Consider the following 22,020-nt stretch of genomic DNA (forward strand, 5'->3'; position numbering starts at 1 on the left):
GTTATACTACAATTAGCTTTCAAGATATTATTCTTGCAAATATATTAGAATCAACGCTCGCAAAAAGACTGACTTACATTCTTTGGTAATTTTTTATTGAAAAGACGTCACCACTAACAGGAACTATAAACATGAAAGCGAAACACCATACAAACGTGTTTGACTTTCGGCGTTTGACGAAATAAAATAATTCTTATACAAATAGTACTCGATGTCATTTAAGCCAACATGGACAATAATCATCCGGATTTAACAGTAAACGAAACTGTTCAAGTAAGCACTTTATTCTTCAAACTTTACCTTTGTATTGAATTTAATAACACACCTTGTCTAGGTTATTTTGAGGTTATGCTGCCTGTACATTTAACAGCAATTTACAATGAAAATACTATCCTAATACTATATATGCAATGTTCCTCTTTTATTTTATTTATATATATTTCTGTGATACTAACTGGTTTAATGTTTTTGCAAAAGCAATAAGAGTATTAACCTGTTATTGTACCATATCAAATCACTAATTCCAAGAATTCTAAATGTAAACATTTTTTTCTTTACAGGATAGTCATTTCAATTTGGAAAAATCAACGCAATCTTATTTGTTGTTAAAACAAAAAATTTGTAAAACACAGTAAGATATCTAAAATAAAAGTCACTTGTTCTCTATATGTATTTACATACAAGGTGTCCCAGATTTTAATGACAAAACATTAACTTAAAAATGTATAAACATGTTGTTTAAAGCCTTATTTAAAAGATATGCTGACAAAATTTTGCTATTGAAATCTGAGATACCCAATATACAGGGTGTTTGGCCACCCCTGGGAAAAATTTTAATGGGAGATTCTAGAGGCCAAAATAAGACGAAAATCAAGAATATCAATTTGTTGATCGAAGCCTCGTTAAAAAGTTATTAAAAAATTAAAATAAAAAATTTGAAATCATTCACGGAAAAATTATTTTCGGTTGCGGGGGTCAATTACAATAATTTTTGGTGAATAGACATACCCCCGAAATCCTGCCCAGTTTCGAGAAAAAAATTCTTTAATGAAAATATACCGTGTGGCCGGAAATGTTTCTATAACTTTTTAACAAAGCCTCAATCAACAAATTAGTATCCTTGATTTTCGTATTATTTTGGCCTCTAGAATCTCCCATTAAAATTTTTCCCGGGGGTGGCCGAACACCCTGTATATCATTTTATACGAGAAAATTAAAAAAATAATATTTTTATAGCGAAGTCATTAAACAATATAACGATAAATTGAAAGAATGCGAGCGATTAAAAACAGATTTAGATGCAGCAACTAAGCAAACAAAAAAAGTTACATGTAATTATAATTCTACATTAGCCAAAGTTATTAAATTGGAACTTGTAAGTATTATGCTACACAACTCCTAAAGATTCTTTCTAGAATAATGTTTTAATTTTTGTGGGATAAATCTCTTTCTTCTAGCAAAATACAGAGTATAAGAAAAATATTGAAACTTTGGCAACACAAGTGAATGAATATCAAATAAAGACAGCAGCAGACCAACAGTACATACAACAATTAGTATGTAAAATAAAAGATACAGATGGACAACAAAATGAAAAGATTATGGAGTTTGATTTAGAAAAATCTTCTTTACAAAGTCAGTTCCATTATCTAACCAATTTCGAACTTAACAATATATATTACAGATGCCCATTTTAACTTCCAAAACATAAAATTTCCTTTTCAGTGAAAGTTAAGGAAGTAGAACAGGAACTAAAAAGTGTTAAGAAATCTTATGATATGAAGATCAAAAAGATGGAAAAACAAATTTCCGTAGAAAGTAGCAACAATAATAACAACAGTAAGTTGAATGAACCATGCAAAACCAGAAAGTAATGCAAATTAATATAAATGTAATTCTATTTTTTTTTATAGAAGTAAAAATGAAAGACATTGGAACAAATACAATAGCTGCTAATGACGAAATAGTGAAACAGCCGGAAGTCGCGGATAAATGTATAATGACCGCTGAATTTTATAAAGTAAAAGACGACATATATCCCATATTTTGCGCGAAATGTGAAGTCCTATTGGAACCAGCCCCCCTTGAAAAAATATGCAATATTATGACGAAATCGTGTCCTAGGCTTATCGGACAAATTTCTTCTCCTACCAAAAAACCGCCACCACCTTTACAAATATCAACAGGTAAGGTGTTATTTAAAGTGCGTTCGCATAGAAAAAAGTATAATATTATAAAATTATATTATTTTAGAAGTTAACAACGAACACTGGAAAACTGAAAACTTATTGCCAGTGTCTGGAACACCGCCGCCGCATTTACAGAATCAAAACAATGACTCGGACTTTATGAATGCAAGCCTTTTACATTCTCACGCGCCAATTGGATTAAACCATGCAAATTATTGCAATAATTTCCCTCAAAGTTCCAATTTAATGAATCAAGCTAGTTATTACATTGGATCGATGCCGGTTAATCCTCTGTTATTGGCAAACCCGAATATAACCGAACCAAACAATCATTCGAAAGATATAGCATCTTCGTTGTCGCTTATTTCTTCGTTACAAAAGAGGATAGACTCGCTAGAAATAAAAGTGAAGAAGAAATTCAATAAAAGGAAATTGGAAGAGAGCAACAACTTTTGGCAACACAAACATCCAAGTCCTTGTTATATGTGTAACACTAATAATTCTATGCAGTTGAATTTGATCGATATGTGGAAGACAATGTCCGATATTTATGATAACAAGGCGAAGAGACAATTTAATGTAAATAAGCGTAGTAATAAAAATTTGAATAAATACAAATTGTCTCGGTTAAAACCTAGAAAGAGGTTGCAAAGTGGGTATACTGGTTCTTGGGAAGTCGAGTCAGTTGTGAAAAAAATTGAACCGAGTCCTAACAGAAAGAGGTCAAAGAAATGTAAACATCGGCATTCTACGCTGCTCGATAAATCTAATTTGTTGTCAAATGAAGAAGAAGATTTAGATAAGTCAATTACTGATTCCGATACAGACTCATACGATGTTTTATTTGACGATAGTCCTCGCATAGATACAGATGTGAAAATTGAGGGAAAAAATGTATCGCGTGTAGAATTGCCTACTACTCGTTCGAAATCTAAAAATCGTTTGAAAGCAACATGTTCCACTCAGTCTACCGATGTAGATGAACCCGGAAGTGTACAAGCCATACGAAACTCTGTTGAGTCTGTTAAATCTATAGGAGGTGAAACCGACTCAGGAATATTGTCAGATTCGATCGAATCTTCTAAACAACTGGAATTAGATGTAAGCGCATGTTCAAATGCGAGTAAGTGTAACAATATGATAGAAGCAAAGTCTTCCGTACAAGATATATCATTTTTCACTGAAAATGTTAAGTCAGGAAAGCTTCGGTCTGCAGAGCAATCCCCTATAAAAGTAATTAAATCTAATGAACTAATAGACACAAGTATTAATTCCGAAATACTAAACTCAGATGAACGCAACGATAAAACGGAGGATGAAAAAGAAACAGAAGATTCTCATTTTAATGGTGCAATATCTCAAACTAAATCTACCTTCAACGACGTGTATTCTACCAGAAAGAGGAAAATGAGCGAACGTCAGGACTCGAACAAGCGTGGCGGCCGAAAAGATTTATTTACAAAACTAAGAAATTTAAGAAAGAACAGTCAAATTAAAAAGATGAACCAGAATGTTTCGAACCTTCAAGTACAAAACTGTAACCACGAAAAGCCTCACATTCCGCAAAAACAAAATCATTTAGCCAATAAAACAGTGTCTAGTAACAATAATAATTGTATACCTATAAAAAGAGCTCGTATCGCACATATACCTAAAAGTACAATAAACAAAAAAAAGAATTCACAGGTCGGAAAATGTTTCGTAAAAAGTATAACAAATAGAATGACATCACAAGTCAGTGCTGATAATAGTATTAAAGTTAATACAAATACGATGGAGCAAACATTCAATGAGCCATTTTCAGCTATGGAGGGAATTGAAAAGGATGACGGTAATGCAACGTTAGAAAAGAAATCTAATAACGGAGTAGAGGAGTTAAAACCAAATTGTGTAAGTATAATAAATTCTAACATAACAAATGTTATAAAAAATAATAATGTTGATGAAGTATTTATTGCTGACATTAAACATTCGTCCGAAAATGATTTGGAAATACGAACTTCATCGAGTATAGACGTGGATTGTTCTGATAATTCTACTAGCCTTTCTAAGCCCGTTATGAATGATAGACCCAAAAAAATAATGGAATTAAATGAAATGGAGATTGAATCGAACGAGGAGCGCGAAAGTTTAAAAGAGAAGAATGAAAATGAGCAAACTGCTGAAATGACTGAAAATTCAAATATTAACGAACCTCGCAATTTAGGAAAAGAATCTGTTTGCGAGGTAGACTTTCAACTTAATCATGACAAATGTAATTACAATGGAAGTCGTGCTGATTCTGAACCCGACTTGGAAATATGTAGCGAGAGTATCCAAAATATTATAAAGATCGAGCATTCGTACGACTCCATTCATTCGTTTTCAAATTCAAAATGTATACAATCGATCAATGATCAAGAAAATGATACAAAAGAAGGAAACTTGAACATCGAAGATGCAACCAATGTCTGTACAGAGCAAGTAAATTCCAATACAATGATCACATTAACATCACATCATCCACTTATGAAACTGAAAGAGTATGTTAGTGAAAGTAAATTTCAAAGTGAGAGCCGTAAAAAACAATTTAAAAAACATCTGCATATTTATTCGATAACAAGTAAGAGTGCTTTTGTCAATTAATTCTTAAAAAATAATAGTATGCAGTCAGTATATGTATATTATGTTTATTTTAGATAAATTTGTAAAAAAGCAATTAAAGAGGCTTGTGGATGGTGACTGGGAAACATCTGTACATTGGGATGTAATTGAAAAATTGAAATCTACCTGCACTCCTCGTATCATAGCAAAGTTAGTAACGTAGTATAACCGCAACAATAAATGTTTAATAAACACGATGCAAGCAACTATTAACATATTATACAATTCTAGGGGAATCGTGGATTTATTAAGTACACTGGAAGAATGCGAGAAGAGTTTAGATAACACTCACACACCGCCTGCACCGTTAATGACAGTAACACAGCAAAGAATTGTTGCGTTATTAGTTGATTTAGAAGGATCAAAGCCAATGATTTTTCAGTTTGTTCAGGCTGGCATAGAATACAAACTGTATAGAATTAACCAGACAATAGAGGTTTCAATTTTTCTTGGGCATTTTAATCTGTTGCGTTTAAATTTGATAAGAGAATTCATAATAATATTTTTGCGTGTTTAGAAGTCAGTCGTGGAGTCACTTGCCAGGATGTACACCGTTCTGGCGCGAATAAAGAAAGACAGAGAAAGAGTAAGGATATTTTGTTGCGATGCTCTGTATTGTTTGGGACTTAATGCAATACTTGTTTTATATACAGTATTCACCTGTTGGCCAGAAGTATTCCCAAATAGTGAAACAAACAATGGTGCGTACAACTTTTAGGATAGATTCTTAATAATTGGAAGCGAGATCGAATAATTTAGAAATGAATTGTCCTATATTTATTGTTTATCATTTACAGAACTTTTGCCAAAATGCATGGCGCATCTCATCATGTCGCAACAAGCCCAGAACTTTCCCAAGCTCAATGCTCTGAAGAATTTAGTATCAGTATTTTATAAATATCAAATGGGGACAATTTCGAAAGATGTGTTGAACAAACTTTTAACAGCTCTTCAAGGTAAACAAATATTATTTTATTTCAAATTTAATTTAATATTGATAAATTAATTCGAATCAATTAATCTCCTAGAAAAGTCTAGCGTTGAAGTGGAAACAGCCATTTTACTTTTGGCGAAGAAAGAAGGCACAGTGTGGACGTACCAGAACATCATTAAAAGTGCACTATTACCAATGATAATTAATAATAAACTACCGAGCACGTACAGAGCATTTTGTTTGCTTGGTAAGTCTCGCATTCGATAAAATGAGACTGAACGTTTAAATTCGAACTTCATTTGTTACGAAATATTCTTATTTTAGGTAATCTTATGCGCGCGTTTCCATTAGCAGACAACGATAATGTGGTCTGTGGAATTATAGAACAATTATGTGACTTAAGCAAATCCGGCGAAGGTATTTTCATTTAATTAATTCTGTATTTACATCACACATAATACCGAACATTCTGCTAATGTTTTACCGTTTGTATTTTTAATTAGGATCGGAAGAACAACAAGAGGGTATAGTCTCAGCATTGCTGAGCTTGTCTAGACACAGATTCAATGATGTGGTGTATACTATAATGGATTGGACCCCAACTGCACCTCTTTGTACTCGAACTACAGTACAGCTCAATAGACTATTCAATTCTCGTCAATTGGAATACTGGACGTGCTATTTAAAAAAGAAACTATCCTCACAGCAACCGCGTAAACAATGTAAAACATAACTGTTCTTTCTAACTCAGATGACATGAATTTTGTGATATTTGATTAAATAATTGATATTATTTAAAAATTTAAACGTTTATGTTCATGTTCTGTTAACTTTTTATTTCTTTGTCGTTAATTGAATAAAATCTTGGCAATGTTTCTATAACATTTAAAACTGAAGAACTACTGTAATGGTTTTAACGTTATCATAACACTTAACCGTGACAATTATTGTAAAAGTTCCTTTATTTTGTTTGTTGAAGCGTATGATATACTTTTTATATAATTAATCTTCTTTTTAAGATTAAAGTGCGACTGTATTACGTATGTATATATATATATATGTATATTGTTTGTATGCGTCCCGTTAAGAACAAATTTACAGCATATTTCAAACAAGTCAACATAATAACATAAAAGACTAACAACTTTGGCATACCAAAGAGAGCATTTCATAAGTGGAAGCATGCTTCTAAATATCGATAAATTACATTTTGCGCTTGAAGCCTAGTGGTTTTACTTTATATTGCCATAAAAAAAGGAATCATTTTATTATATAATAAAGTTAAAAATTGACTTTTTATTTCTTCGTGTTTGAATTTGATATTTTCGTACGTTTAGTAACCAAGTTTGTCTGATATTATACAACTTATAATTGCACAAGTTATATAACTCGATCTCGAACATTTCGAACAGAAAATCTGCATAGGGAAAGATGCAGTGAAACGTAACATTGGTCGGACCGGCGATTGAATATTCATGAGATTCCGGTCTATCGCGCGAATAAGACCATTGACCTGGTCTCAGGATAGCGTTCATTATCGGAGTAATGAACATTAAATAGCAATTAGGAAGTGTATGGACTTACATAGCTCAGCAATTTCTAGCCGGTATGAAGCGAACGTTTTTCTGAACCGCCACGGGAAGTCGAATCTGCTGGTGGTGCACGGATAGAATAGATTGAAATTTGCTGGTTCGACGTAACTTAATATTCTCAACCATTATATTCGCATTCAATTCGTAAGTTAAATTCCGTTCACTTATAATTCACCTTACTTCTTTAATGAATCTGGCATATATGTATAACGTTACCAATTTAACATTTTATTCGAAATTAAATGACTAGACTCCCGCTTGAGTAACCGTTACACTGAAAGTACTGCCGAGGTCCAAACGCGAATCAAATGTTATAATAGAATATTATATATTTTGATTAGAAATTCTACGCTTATTACGCGTTATTTATTTTATTTTTAGTCGTTTTTTCAAGTACTTATTTTTTGAATTGTCATTTAATACGTTGACACTAGTTTTCCCTTTAGACATATCCTTGACTAACGAAGTTGGCCGCCATAATGGTTACTGGTTGCCCGCGCTTTAGTTAGGCAACGCACAGTAAAAGCTGGTCAAAATACATTTTAAAATTAACTACATGTCAATTTGTGAAGTGAAATTTAAGTAATCTTTCAGAAATGAACAGTGAAAGAAAAATGCGCGAACAATTAACAGTGTCCAAAAACTACGAATCAATTATGTATATTAATATTATATATGTCAAGTCAGTTAAAAGTGATTTGATTTATGTAGTACTTGGGTTTGTTATAATCGGAAAAATTCCAAAAACGCGTTGATAGTGTATTTAAAACGGTAAGATAAAAAATAGAAACTCTAGTACTGCATAATTATTCTTCTTTTTACGATATCTCTTTGTACTAAGCGTGTCTAGCTTCTTTGATCGATTCTTTAACCTTTTCTGCATGGTTAGATTTCGTTGGGGGATGAATCGTAGGAGGTTAACCGTATATTAGAATAAAGTAATTAACTCGAATTAAAATTACAGAAATTGAAAACCGAAGAATATATCAACATGCTCCGATCTTTCCTGTATGAAACCGAAAATCGAACCAGTTTCTCGTCAGGGTTCGAATATCTGGTTGAACGTCGAACGAAGGCGGGCGGGCGGGAAAAACGAATGAAGCATAAAAATGGTAACGTGTAAGATCTCGATATTTATGCTATTTAAACATTTCGGGAAACAAGATTACAAGTTTTTATTCCTTTCAATATAATAATAATAATAATAATCATAATCATAATAATAATAGATAATAATAATAATAAAAATAGATAATAATAATAATAATAATAGCAATAATAATAATAATCAACATATCGTAAGCTTCCATACGCAGAGCACGCTAAGTTAATACATGTACATGGTTTTCTTTACAAAAATAATAACAATGTTTCGATGCAACATTGCGGATCCAGTGATCAATCTCGTCTAGCTAAATGACACTTTAGCAGCTTCCTTTGGATAGATAACTTTCGTATATAATGTATATACATATATATAAATATACATACACGTATTTATATTTATATATACATATATGTGTCCCGCATTTAATCGTTCTTGCCCTTTCTAAAGAGCGTACGCGGGCGAGCGCGCCTCTTTCTCTCACGGTTCTCCGTTTTCACATCTTTTTCATTAAATAAACTACTTATTTGTCAGTTAATCGACATTGTCTTTGGTACATTTACAACGAACAGCATACCGCGCGATAGAGTACGGATTTGGTATGTCGGACGGGGGTACCTACCATCCGCCGTCATTTTAAAGCGCACGCAATTCACGAAAGAAATTTCGTCTGGAAACCTTCCGCGTGTCTTTGGGCGCGAAGATTTCCGTCCGGAAATTAAAAAAGGAAAATGCAAAATGAAAACAACAAGAAGAAGAAGACAGAGATATTCGGGAACGCAAAGAGGCAAACCAAGAAAGGGTAGATAAACATCGTCGAACGGAGTCGATCGGTACGACGAAACGAGCCCGTCGCGAATTTAACGGTTCCGACGTCCACGAGTCGTTTCGATCGACCGGTACAGCCAACCCCACACGCACAAACCCCCAAAATTTCTTTCAAAGACAGTTCTACTCGGCGTGTGACGCGTACCAAAGAAAATTGTTTGAATTTCTTTCGTCTCTGAACCAACCGATTTTTTTTTTCTCTCTCTCTCTCTCTTTCTCTCCTTCCCTCTCCTCGGTACTCTTCTTCGTCTTGATCTTCGCGATAACACGGCTACGGCGCTGTCTGATGTACTAAAATGCCACCACTTGTCTGCACGCTTAAACGATATATCGTCGTATCGAGAGCCCGAGCCATTGCACTCGACCAACGATCCGCGGTGAACGAATAACGATTTCCAAAGTAAAGAGAAACGCGGGCGGATCTGTTCCGAGGGATCGGTTAACGGGAATTGAAGAAACGGAGTCCAGGGACGGTCGTGTCTCGGGCAATCGCTCGTTCGCGACGACGATATTTTACGCTACCAGCCGACGATCGTCGGTTCACCCACGATCTTCCTTCGATCGCTCTGCGAAATTTCAGCGATCGGCCATCCGCTGCTCGCGTTCGAGTAATTGTCGGTTCACGGTGAAGTTTTTTCTCGTAATTTGCGAACCGATCGGCTCGTTTCCGAAAGTATAAAGGTAAATCGACGATCATCGATCGGCAACAATTACTCGAACACGTTAGATCCCCCCGGACAAGCTTCGTTCGACGAATCGTACGAATTCGTTTTGCATTTTGCCGCGCCGCCGCAAGGAAGATCGTTTTTCTTTCTCTCTCTTTTATTTTTTTTTTTACCGGATAATGGCTTTTCCAATTTGGAGAACAACACAGGATGCCTCCGATGCCTCCTTCGATCGCGGTTCAGCTCGCCGGGCACTCGCGTCGTATATTGCGTGCTTCTTTCCGTTTTTTACTTTCTTTCTCATTTTTTTTGTTTTTTATTTCCATAAATAATAAATCGTGTCCTTAAAACGTATCGTTAACCAAATACGCGAGCTAGTTATTAGGAATTAATTGATTAATCGAACGATCGATAGTAATAATAAAAATGAATAAATTGTTCGATCGTAACTAATGATCGTGATTAGTAATAATAGTTAAATCGTGACAATTAATAATTACGAAAATAAGAATAAATTAGGAACCAAGTACAAAGTATGAGACGTACGACGTGAGGGGGTGGGTCGGGGGGGTGTTTTCGAAGGGGGTGAGGAATTAAATTAGAATCACGCGGTTTCTCCACGTTAATTAGGACTATTTATAAATTATTCGGGCTTCGTCCCCGTGAAACACTCTTCTCTCTTAGGCCACGCTCCTCTTTTGTCGCGACTCGTCTCGTCCCGCCGTCGAATCTCGGCTTCTTCAGGATTCCAATTTTCCCATTGTAAAACCCGGGAGGGAACGACCGACGAAACGACGCGAAACCATAAGCGCGGTCGTACCGATCGCGACGCGTTGGACACAAGAGGAGCAAGACGATGCATAGAGCGTTTGGAAGCTTCTCTTTCACTCCGCGGTATCTACAAATATACAAATCGCCGTCGAATACAGATAGATTCTCTCGAGTGCGTCGGAGTACGAACGACGAGAAGATTATCGCTCGCGCCTCTCCTCTATCCTCGAGACGGCGTCGGCGTCGACGTCGGCGTCGGCGGCGTGGCGCGAGGAACATCTCGCGTTCGGTGTCTTTCGAAACTCGCGAGATCGCGCGCGGTTATTTTCGTCGGCTTCCGCGTCGCGACGCGTCCCGTCGCGCGAGCGATCAACCCTGTCACCCGGTCGACTCGTCTCCCGATAAATTTATTTGTCGTCGAACGTCACACTGAACACACTTAACAGGCGTCACACACGAGAGCTTAACGAGAGCGTCATGATTGTAGTTTGTCCGCTACAAACGGGATAATTACTCGTCAGATAAATTCAACGGAGAACGAATCGAACGGTCGCGGCCCTTGCACGGATAATTTACTATTTACAAGCGAAGGGCGAGCGGGCGGGATCAGCTCGCGCGGGACCGCTTCTCGAAGCGACCACGCCACCGATCGTTTCCCCCGTTTTCCGCCATTAGAATTTAACCGATTAATAGTTAACGAACACCGTACCGAGGCTCTTGTTTCCCGCGCCGCACGGACCACACACGGAGGACCACGCATCGAGCGTCTTTTCCGTACTCTCGATACGCGATCTCGCTAAATCGCACCGCCGTTCGAAACAATTAAAGCGTTCGACTTATTTCGAGAATCAAACCTGTACAATCGATGCTCAAAATAATTAGAAGATCTAGCGCGACCGGGGGAACAAACGAAAGCTTTCGGACGAAATTAAACGATTTTACAATTCGCCGCTCGATCCTCTGACTCTTTTGAGCGGCGTTAACACGCGCAATAATTTAAAGTTAATCGACAGGATCGCTCTAATTAGTTTCGACCGGCTGCGGTGCATTGTGCGAACGAAACGGACGAAAATACGTATACCTTAACACGTAGGACTGAAATAAATAAATAACGTCTGTATTGAATGGACAGTACGCGTTATACACACATTTACAAGTGAAACTGCTTGCGAGCAAGCCTCGTGTCTGCGTCTCTGAAATAAACAGAAATTCGTGATAATCGTTCACCAGCGATTTAAACCGGAACTTCCGAGACGGCGGAACCTTGGTGTTCTCTTGGGGTTCTTGATTCTCGCGAAAAGCGCGGCAACGAACGCGTTCGGCGATTCGGAAGCTTCGAGAGCGCCCTGTATCTCTAGTATTTTCGACGCGCGAATCGTTCTATTTTTTGCGTTTGAGTGGCGATGATTCGCGTTGAGGAACTTGCGCCGAACTCGGAACTTTCGACGATCGGTAGAAGAAGAAAAACCAACAAAAGAAAAACAAATTGGAAAACGATTTCGCGAAAAGAAACGTTTCGGCTACGCGACTCGTAGGATTTTTTCCCCAACAACTGACTTCCACTGATTTTTATACTGATTATTTTCTGATTATTATTGTCTGGTCTAAACTATTCGTTTCGTCGGATAGGAACAATTATTTACGGTGTTTTCTCTAATACTCTCTCTTTCTCTCTTTCTCTATCGAGTTTCGCCCAGATCGGCGAGCTTTATTTTTAAGCTTCCCTTTCTTCCACCATCTTCGTCCTTTGTTCTTCCGAAAGGTCCAGCTATTTAAAGTTAAGCTACGTACTTCCTTTTTAATCCTACGTTGCTCTCCCGCTGTTTCTCGCGGGATCATCGGTCTCCACGGGAATCTCCCGATCCACGGTATCGATTCGATATCTCGTTCGCTTCATTCGATGCGTCGCTGGCCGACGATCGACGATTCTTTTTGGATCCGGTCCGCGTCTCGACGTCTCGACTCCTCGCGAACGCAAGACGCGACAGGTACGGAACAAAGACGATACACGCGGTTCGACCGTCGATAATATTTCCTTTTTTCCTTCGTACGCCGCCGCGAAACATGGCCCCATGGACGGAGACTGAAAGCTGGATGATGAGAGTATCGTGATCCATTCCCGTCGACGACGCGTCTCGCGCGGTTCGTCGACGATCCCACGGCCTAGACGCCTCGGGTTTCGTGTCGTGGAATTAGGCACGAGATTGGCTACTATTGATTCGAACGTTTGCCCTCGCTGATGGACGCCATTCTCATCGACTCCGCTTCCGGGCAGTTCCATCCGGGCATTCTTGTTTGCTCTATCGCCGCCTGAGAACACATCGAGCACACGTTACGATTTACTTTCCCCTAATATCGGTCTAAATAAACCTCACGGATGATCTATTTTACCAAGAACAGTCGCGATATTTCACCAAGAAAATTTAATATTCGCACAAAGAAACGCCGACGGACTTGTTCCGCAACCTAATATTTTGAAACGTAAAACCTTTCGAAACAATTAAGCGCCTGCACGTTGATTCCAATCTCAATGAAACAAAGATTTAAAAATAACGCGCGGGTAACGATCAGACGAATCGACAGAAGTAACGGAGAGTAATAAATAGGACTAAGAAATAAATCGTTTACAGGAATTCGAACGATCGTCGGGGCGGGAGGAGTCGACGAACGAATACCGATGTTAGTACACGTATTCTTTACTTACCGAGCTGTTAGGATTCTTGGTCATGAAGATCATGAGGGAGCGGCTGCGGTTGCTAAACGGCCTCAGCTCCGGATCTCGGCCAGGACCATCCACCGTGTCGACGCAGTTACTGTTACCACAGAAATAACGTCGAATGTGAAATTTCGTCGTCGAAGGTACGTGGACGAAATTCGCGAATATATCTACGACGTGTTTGCAAATCGGGGAAAGCTCTTTTCTAAAGAGGACTCGGAGTCTGAGAGGTCTTCGCGCTTTACGATTGCTTCTCCGGCCAGACTGGGCCGAAGAAGAAGAATAGGCAACGACTGAGAGCCAGAGGGGTTCTTAACCGAGGGTTCACGGACCTCTATGGGGTTTGATAGATCTCAGAGGGGTCCCGTGAATTTGAATGGAAAAGAAATTCCGTCTTTGTTTTTGCCGATATGTACCGTAATATGCTCTCGGGCGCAATAGAATGTTTTTATACGTTAGAAACTACGTTGAGAATACTTTTTTTAATATGTACCGGCGAGACATTGGCACCGATCGTCGAGAAGGTGCCACGTATAAAGAACGCCCTTGGGCGGTGTTCGCGATGCGAGAAAAATCAGTCTTCTCGGTCAGATTGCGTTTTCGCGATAGCGATGCCGTTAGTCATCGATCTGATACAAAATCCTGACCAGCGGCGAACGAAACAACAGACTCCGCTCAGGGACGAAGTTATGCAATTTTTAATCAACAAGACGAGGAACAAACAACGTTCGAACGTAAATAGAAAAAAAGTTTGGAAACTCCCGAACGAAGAAGGCGGATGAGATACATACCTCGACCGCAATTCCTTTTGCTTTCGCTTACAGTGGATGTAAGCCGCTATGCAAATGATAACGACGAGGAATACTGCTATCGTGGCACCGCCGGCGATGCTGGCTGTCTCCAACATTACACGTTGCCGGGAAGCTGTAACACAAGATCAGGGTTCTTAGCTAGCAGACACGGTTTCCTGTTTCTCAGACTAGCCCTAATGCCTTTCGGATTGAATGCGAACTAATTCCACGATCGTGACCACGCCAGGTCGGCTGCCATTTCACGAAACGTATGCAAAGTGGACACTGTTCGGGGCTTCCGGGTGCAGTCGGTGTCCCTTTCAACTTCGAAAACCGTTCGGCGTTCCGTGATTTCTGGATCGGGACAAAGCTCGCGTCCAGGAAGCCACGAACGATCCGGTGAATCCGGGTCGAGAACGGCCCCCGGGGGTATATCTCGTTACAACGTAGAGAATACGTATCTTATCGAGGCGTGTATGGTACTTACGTAAATAGGAACCATCTAAATCCTTGAACTCGCATCTCTGCCCGATATAACCGTTGGCGCATCTGCAATACAGAAAAGAGAGAAATGAACGATTAAAGTCGGCCGGTGTTGCGCTAGATCGCGAGCGGCCCGACTTTATTGTTCCTCCGCGGCGCTTCCGCAAAACCGCCGCGCGAAATCCAGGAAGTTATAAAACCTGCTCTTTAGGCACGAACCGCTTTTAGTATCGGGCATTAATCAGATAGGTACGCCGTCGCTCGAACCACCCAATTAGTACACTTAATTATTATTAAAACGAAGGAACACGTCGACGAAGGCGAAGAAAACGCTGCCTATAAACGTATCGGTTTAGAGGGCCCCGTAATTACGCGATAATTAAAATGATTCTCACGGTCGATTTCGCCCGAACGGTACCGAGCAGCGATGATGGCCCCCTTCGAGCGGAATAATTAACCGAACGCACGGTTCCAACAAGGGTCGGCGGAGAACCCGAAAAGATTTACGATTAATTTAAATCGCCGTCGAACCAGCGGGAACGCCGCGCCGCGCCGCGCCGGTATTCGAGCGAATTCACGCTTAATTGTTTTTTCACGGACGCGTCCGTTGGTAACCGGCACGTACGTACGTGGCTTTCCATCGTTTTCGTTCGCCGAGAGTTTCTGACCGTTCGCTTCTTTCGCTCGCGGAACCGAGCACTTGAGCGACGCTTCCGTTACTCCCACGCGACGAAACGTTAACCGTCACCGATCTCGGGAGACCCCGTTCTCCAACCGTGCTTTTACAACGGATTTCACGTAAATACACACTTTTCCGGACCAGAGCAAATACAAGAACCCAGCTCGATGACACTGTACATGAAATATTATTTAATCCTTGAGTGGATTATCGGAGCTCCTTCACAAATTTAAACTAATATCGTATATGTGAACGTGATTATTTCAAAAATTATGTAATCCTCCATTGGTAGATTTGAAAGTAAAATAATTCGGTTGAGATTGAGAGTCCACTTAAGGGTTGAATCGCGAAATGGAAATCTAGATCGCTTTGCTAATTACAGAAACGCTTGGAGGATGCGAAAGAGCCCGAAGAGAAATTGATAGATCGTTAAAGAAAATGAGAACGGCGTGCAAGCCGGAAGCGTGGATAAAACGACAGTATGCATACCCGAGCCTTGCACGCAGGCACAGTTTTTTACGGGCAACGCGTGTCAACGTAAATAAACAAACGAACGAATACCGTGTAGGTAGACAATTCAGTTGCGAGTACGTGGCGCAATGATTTACCGTTGGCTTACTTTCAGTACTGTTTATCGATCTGATCGACGACCTTCCAGTACATTTCCCAAGCCGTCTACGCTTAATTATAGCAATATGGGTGTCGATGATGAAAAGAGATTTACTCGCGTCCGGATCGCGTAAATCTAGTTTCCATAGCGTTTTCTCACTTTTGACGTCATTGCTCGACGCAAGGAAACTTACGCAAAATCGCGATTTTTCGCGACGACCGCCGTATCGCGACCCCCGATCGCTACGGAATCGTTGGCAAATGTCCTCGTCGAGCACGAGGGACGCAAGAAAGTGGAAACGCTTATTATCCAGCACTTTCCACGACCAGAATTTTCTCCGTCCGTTTCGCGGAATACTGGTGTGTGCTCGCTACGCGGAAATTATGGGAGCGCGAACGAGGAAAAAGTGGCACGCACGATGCCTCGCGAGAGGAATCAGTCTCCTACGTCCTTCAGGAATTCCAACGACTCGACAAATTCTCGAGTCCCTGTCCCTTCAAAGGCCACGGAATCGACCTAGACACGGTGGTCCAGGGACGTGTCGACCCATGATCACGGGACCAAGGGAAAATGGTGGTGGTACCCGTAGGAATTTCGGCGTACGTGTCGACGAGGCGCAACCGAGGATTAGCGTCGGCAGGGGCGAAAGGTCGGTCCCTTTTTCGACCTTCTCGCCCCGGTATCGTTCGCGATTGTTCCACCCACGTCGACGGATTCAACCCCACGGCAATGGGGGGTCACGGAGGGTGCGCGTGAGCGAGAAAAAAGTCGGTTCGTCTAATGTTCCCCGGCCTCGTACACCTTTTGACTCGTATACGCGGCCGGGCATTCGTCCGGGACATTTTGGAAATTCTGGGAATCCGTCCACCGGCGCGCGTTTCTTTCGACGAGAATGCGATTATTTCGTGTGAAAGTCGATTGCAAACGGTTGATAGTTTGAAGTTAGTTATCCGATAGAATTCATTGACATAGTACCCGGGTGTGCTTTCTCCCGGATCGTCTTGTATATAAATTACCGTGGAGGTTGTTTGCATGCTCTTTGATAGAGTTGCGCTAAGAATTCGTGAGATTCAGGTTTCGTAGTAGCGAGCGTTCGATTCTCACGATCAGCTGTCTCTGCTGGCCGAGTATTTTCGTCTAATATGCCCGACCGACTCTTATTTACAAAGGGAGTGTCTTCTCATTACGCAAGATTCCAAAGCGTCTTCGCGACGTTGAAATTCCCGGCATAATGCGGAGGTGTCGTAATCGTTCTATTACGAAGCGGGTTTTTCTGCTTCGATCGTCGATTCATAGGACCCGTATCTTATCTCCGCGAGCCACGTTGTCGATTTTAAACGTGAAACGACAGGGCGGAACGATCTTGCGCAATCCGGATTCGTTCGCGGAAACGTGAAACTCGCGAAACCTCGATCAATTTTCTGCGAACCGAAACTCTAGGCTTCCTACGGGGAATTCGAGCGTCGAAACCATTAGCGGGATCGTGTGCTCGCGTAGACGAACACCGAGTATCGAAAACATTTATGCGAACGTCGGTGTATTTACGAGCTCGTAAATCTTCCGTGGAGCCACGATTTACGCGGTCGTTTCGAAAATACGGAATCAGACTTCGAAACACAGGTACGAGTACACCCGGGTTACCTGAAACGTAGGGGTGGGCAGTTCGATGATTATCAGCGAAAACGACACTAAAATGTACTTTGAGCGAAAGAACGCAACGAGTCTCTATCGCGGCCGATCTAAATCGTCGAAAGTCGGCGGTTAAAGGCCGATTATCCGGGACATCGTCGATTACGCGGAAACTGTCTTTCAAATGTCGACGATTATCCGAACGTGTAAACCGAAATTATTAGAATTTGAAAGCAAGACGTGTGGTCGAGTACGATTAGGCACACCGAAGCTTGCAAATTGGTACAGTCGATGAACAGAGAAATCCGTTTTTCCCCGTCACGATCACGCGAAGGAACATTTAAACGCGGCATAAATTAAAGTTCAAGAGCTCGATACAACAAATACCGTTCGGCCAGTCTCCGAGAGAACTCGCGGTTATTATTCACGGTAGATTTCTAAAGTGAACAGGAACGTCGCATGGTAGATAGATGCGATAGCAATAATCGGTTAACGGCTGTTTTATTGGTCACGAAAACACGCGAGTCAAACGCGGCCATGATTTAAATATCCGCAATTGCGCCAAGTGCGCGTTAGTATGCGAGTACGTCTGCGTTCCCATGCGTGCGTACACTTTGCGCACAATTGCGAGCAGCGGGACTTCGGTTCGATTAAATCCAGCCTTCAACGTGGATTCGTCTTTTTAATCGGAAGCAAATTAAACTTCCGCGATACACCAACGAGATAAGAGGAAAGATAGAGCGGCGTTCGGTACTCACAAACAATTATAAAGGAGGGAATCGACGATTTTGACAGTGAAACATGTGGCACCGTTCAGGCAGTACCATTCCGCATAATCCGGTGGACACGTGTACATGTGGAATGTGATATTTGGTCGAGGCGTCGGCGTCGGTGGCCGTGGCTTCGGCGTCGACCGCGATGAACAGGCGTCTGTTGACAAAAACACAAAGGAAATTAGACTTCCATAGAAAAATTCGAACCGTCGATCAGACGCGGTGGTTTGTGCAAACATTTTCGGTAAGATGGGATTTCGTGAGAAAAACGGACCTTGTCGCCGCGCTGAAAAGAGCCCCCTATTGTCCATGCAAAATCACAATCGTCCTGTTAACCGTAGATCGATAAAAGCTCGGCGCGAAAGCGGCTGAGCGGCAAATTTGCTCGATTAAGTTGTGTAACGACTAAAGGCCAAGCATCATTTATCCCATTACCGGCACGAGGGAGAGGCGAATTGTCGAATGGGTGCTTTAGAAATTCCGACGGCTTCCAGGTTTACCAAACACAAAGGGCGGCCGTATTTTAGGGCTGGCCTAAGTGCTCGTGCTCGATTCGCCCCCTCTACCTTAAAAACTTAACTCTAAAACCATTCTTTCTTTTTCTTTTCTTCCCGCATTCCTCCGTTATCCTTGCCAACCTTTTATGACGTTCCCTTCGTCGTTAATTTAAGTTAGTGCCATTAACTCCAACACTTTTCACTTTTTAATCAGATTCTTCCTCCTTCTTGCTTCGAACTTTTCAATATTTGCTCGAGCGTTATTCCATGTTTGTCCAATCGAAAATCGAATTGTCTTTTCTTCTAACACGTGTACTCCGGTACCCTCTGTTCAAAGACACGAGTCAAGATGTGATCGACATACTTTAACGGACAGTGTGTCCTTTTTTGTCCCGCCTCGGTAAGATTTTGCAAATGTCCGAAATTCAGACGAGTAAAAAGTGGTCGCAGGAATGCCAGGCACCTGAAATCATCCTGTTAATCGGGCATCCCATCGAATAACACGAAACACCGAAATATTTGCACATGTCAAGCGCGAACACGAGAGAGGAGAATTAGCCCGAGAGTACGACGTTCCTGTGCACAACACTGCTGCTGCTCGTTGCAGCCGCCCGTGCGAGACTTCGCTATCTGTCACCTGTTATAATTTTGCAATCTGCCGTACGGCCCGAAGGGGATCAACGTTCCACGATGCTACGCGTGCCTCAGGATTAAGCCCTTCTAACCCTATCATCCGAATTAGACCATTTTTACCATTTTTAAAACTACAAACTACTCGCGATATCGGTTCGAAACTTGGCCACCGCCATTTACAGGTAATCCCATTAAGCTACATGATTTTTTTTATACAGAACCACCTGACAGTTCTCAAACTATAAGCTGAAGCGATGATCTCTGCACTTGCAAGTTTACAAACGTTCCTTTAAATATTTATAGATTTCCAAATAATTTCAGTGTCATTAGAACGATTATTGAATATTTTCGAATTTTATACTGAAATTTTGAAAAGAAATAACTGTTAATAACGCAGTTTCGTTTAATCGATCCTGAGGTACCCGGTTATTTCAAGAAGCAACGTTACAGCAGCTAGCATTGTAATTCGTCCGAATTGTTGCTTTTCCTTCCCTCGTCGGAGTCCCTTTGCGGCCCCCTTTGTCCCTTCGCGCGGGATTCGACGCCATTCAGTACCATGTGTTCAAATTCGAGCGAATAATTCGCCCGGTATGCACGTAATCGTCACCGGTCATCGGTGTTTCAACGACGCACGTGTGGCAAGTCTTACAATCTGTCGCCGTACACGCTCGATCGAGATCGTGTTTTAGGAACACGGACAATGGACTTGTTTCTCACGAACGAAAACGGTGGCGATTTATCTCGACGCGTTTGGGATCCTTTTTCGCGTACATGTACTGCAATTTTGCCATTCAAAGCGATATTATACCTTGGGACGAGACAAGTTCATCGTCGAAAGACTACTTTTCTCTTTTGTTCGATCAGAAATTCTTCTATCCTTTCTAAACTATTCCTAACAAATTCATTTTTTTTAAATTAAGTTTGAACAGAGACGTCTATATCACACTGTGTCAAATCCGACCTGAAATCCTCTATCGCTGATATTCCAAACGAGACGCGTACACCACCTACAGTCTACAACTTTCTAGAGTAGATCAAGGAATTAGGACAACTCGAGGCGCGAACATTTACAGCGTTTAATTCCTCCGTTCTCGAGCGGCTAAATATCATCGTCGAGGAGCTGACTCATGCTCCGACGAGAAGAATGAAGTCACACGGGCGACCAAAAATCTCCATCGAAACGTATCGACTGACTTGTCACGATCTATGGCTGACTTCTACAAGAACACTGTACACTAAACACGTACGAAGAGCTAGTAGCACTTAAAAGTCAAGTGGTTGACGGACTCGAGTCGCCTCCAGGCGCGAATGATTACGAGTTCACACTATTGATCATGGAATCGAGAACCGTATCTACGGACAGTGTGCACAATATCACTTGCCACTGTTTGTCAAGAGAAGGGAATAAAGGAGAGCACACGGGGGTCACGAAATGTTAAAGATAAATTCACTAACCTGCTATACCGAAGAGAGTGTAAGAGAGGATGAGCAGAGTGGCGAGGTAGGGTGGGATCCTGCATCCTCTCGTCATGGCAGTGACGGTGGCAGGGTTGTCGGTGGCGGTGGTACCATCCGCGTGACGGTCGGTGGTTCGCACGATGCGATCGACGGCGCGGTCGTCGTCGTTCCGATCGCAAGGAGGTCTGTCGTCCCGCAGCCGTTGGTGAAGGTGACGCAGGTGATGGTGGTGATGATGATGAAGATGACGTAGCTCGTGGATGTCCCGATGACGAGCGTCGGCAGGCTGGCCCTTACACGTAGCCTCATCGTCGGCTTCCTCGTCGACGACGAGCTCGTCGCTAGCCGCTGCTACGCCGTCCCTTCGTTGGTGACATCGGCGACGCTGCTGGTGACGATGACTATGGCGACGGTGTATATGATGGAGGTGATGGTGACGTCGGTGGTGGTAGTTGGTGGTACTGCTGTCGCTGCAGCAGACCTCGCCATCCGCCACCGGTGAACTAACCTCCTCGATTACGGTCGCTCCTACCGCTTCGCATCCTCCTACTCCCCTTCCTTCGGCGCCGACGTCGCCTAAACCTCCCACCCCCGCGACCTCTTCTGTTTCTTCAACGGCACGAGCTCCACCACCTGGCCCGCCGGAGCTCCGACGCACGTGCCGCCGCCTCCCTGTAACCAAATATCCGACCAGACCCGGCCGTTTACAGTGTGTTTTATCTCGGCCGGTCTCTACTTCATCTAGCCGGCTGATCCACACACGCACACATCCGCACACCCACACACGCCGCCGCCGAGGGTAGTTAAACGCACACTGTGTGGCCACGCGCGACCCCACTCCGCAACCGAATAATATCCCTCTTCCTAAGGAATCCTGGCTGGCTCGAGCAGCCACGCGACGCCTGACATTTTTTTTTTCCCCCCTCCTCCGGGGGTAAAATGTACCAATCGCTTTTGGCCAGCTCTCTTCGACCCTCGCGTCAATTACTTTTCCATGTATCGTTGAAAAAAAACTTTTCACGCG

At 41.8% G+C, this 22,020-nt stretch overlaps 2 protein-coding genes across 2 annotated transcripts in view; one reads left to right on the forward strand and one right to left on the reverse strand.

Moving 5' to 3' along the window:
* The first annotated feature begins 137 nt into the window (after positions 1-137).
* Positions 138-6,499, forward strand: LOC122395895. Its single transcript, XM_043393808.1, has 15 exons — positions 138-273; positions 561-631; positions 1,237-1,375; positions 1,458-1,635; positions 1,726-1,839; positions 1,914-2,186; positions 2,254-4,083; positions 4,138-4,791; positions 4,868-4,982; positions 5,064-5,268; positions 5,350-5,533; positions 5,630-5,788; positions 5,861-6,013; positions 6,091-6,183; positions 6,270-6,499. The coding sequence occupies exons 1-15, from the start codon at positions 229-231 to the stop codon at positions 6,497-6,499; spliced, it is 4,443 nt and encodes a 1,480-aa protein (XP_043249743.1). The 5' UTR covers positions 138-228.
* Positions 6,500-8,666: 2,167 nt separating this feature from the next.
* LOC122395940 overlaps positions 8,667-22,020 on the reverse strand; it is a 45,037-nt gene continuing 31,683 nt past the window's right edge. Inside the window, exons 2-7 of the mRNA XM_043393939.1 lie at positions 20,994-21,668; positions 18,394-18,565; positions 14,722-14,783; positions 14,235-14,367; positions 13,432-13,540; positions 8,667-13,037 (exon numbers count right to left, since the gene is read on the reverse strand). Of these exons, the coding sequence (XP_043249874.1) occupies positions 12,939-13,037; positions 13,432-13,540; positions 14,235-14,367; positions 14,722-14,783; positions 18,394-18,565; positions 20,994-21,668 (1,250 nt within the window). The 3' untranslated portion in view covers positions 8,667-12,938. The remainder of the gene's footprint in view (positions 13,038-13,431; positions 13,541-14,234; positions 14,368-14,721; positions 14,784-18,393; positions 18,566-20,993; positions 21,669-22,020) is intronic.

Source organism: Colletes gigas, unplaced genomic scaffold (genome assembly GCF_013123115.1).
Source record: "Colletes gigas isolate AHSC1104 unplaced genomic scaffold, ASM1312311v1 Colletes_gigas_Sc00006, whole genome shotgun sequence".
NCBI lineage: Eukaryota > Metazoa > Arthropoda > Insecta > Hymenoptera > Colletidae > Colletes > Colletes gigas.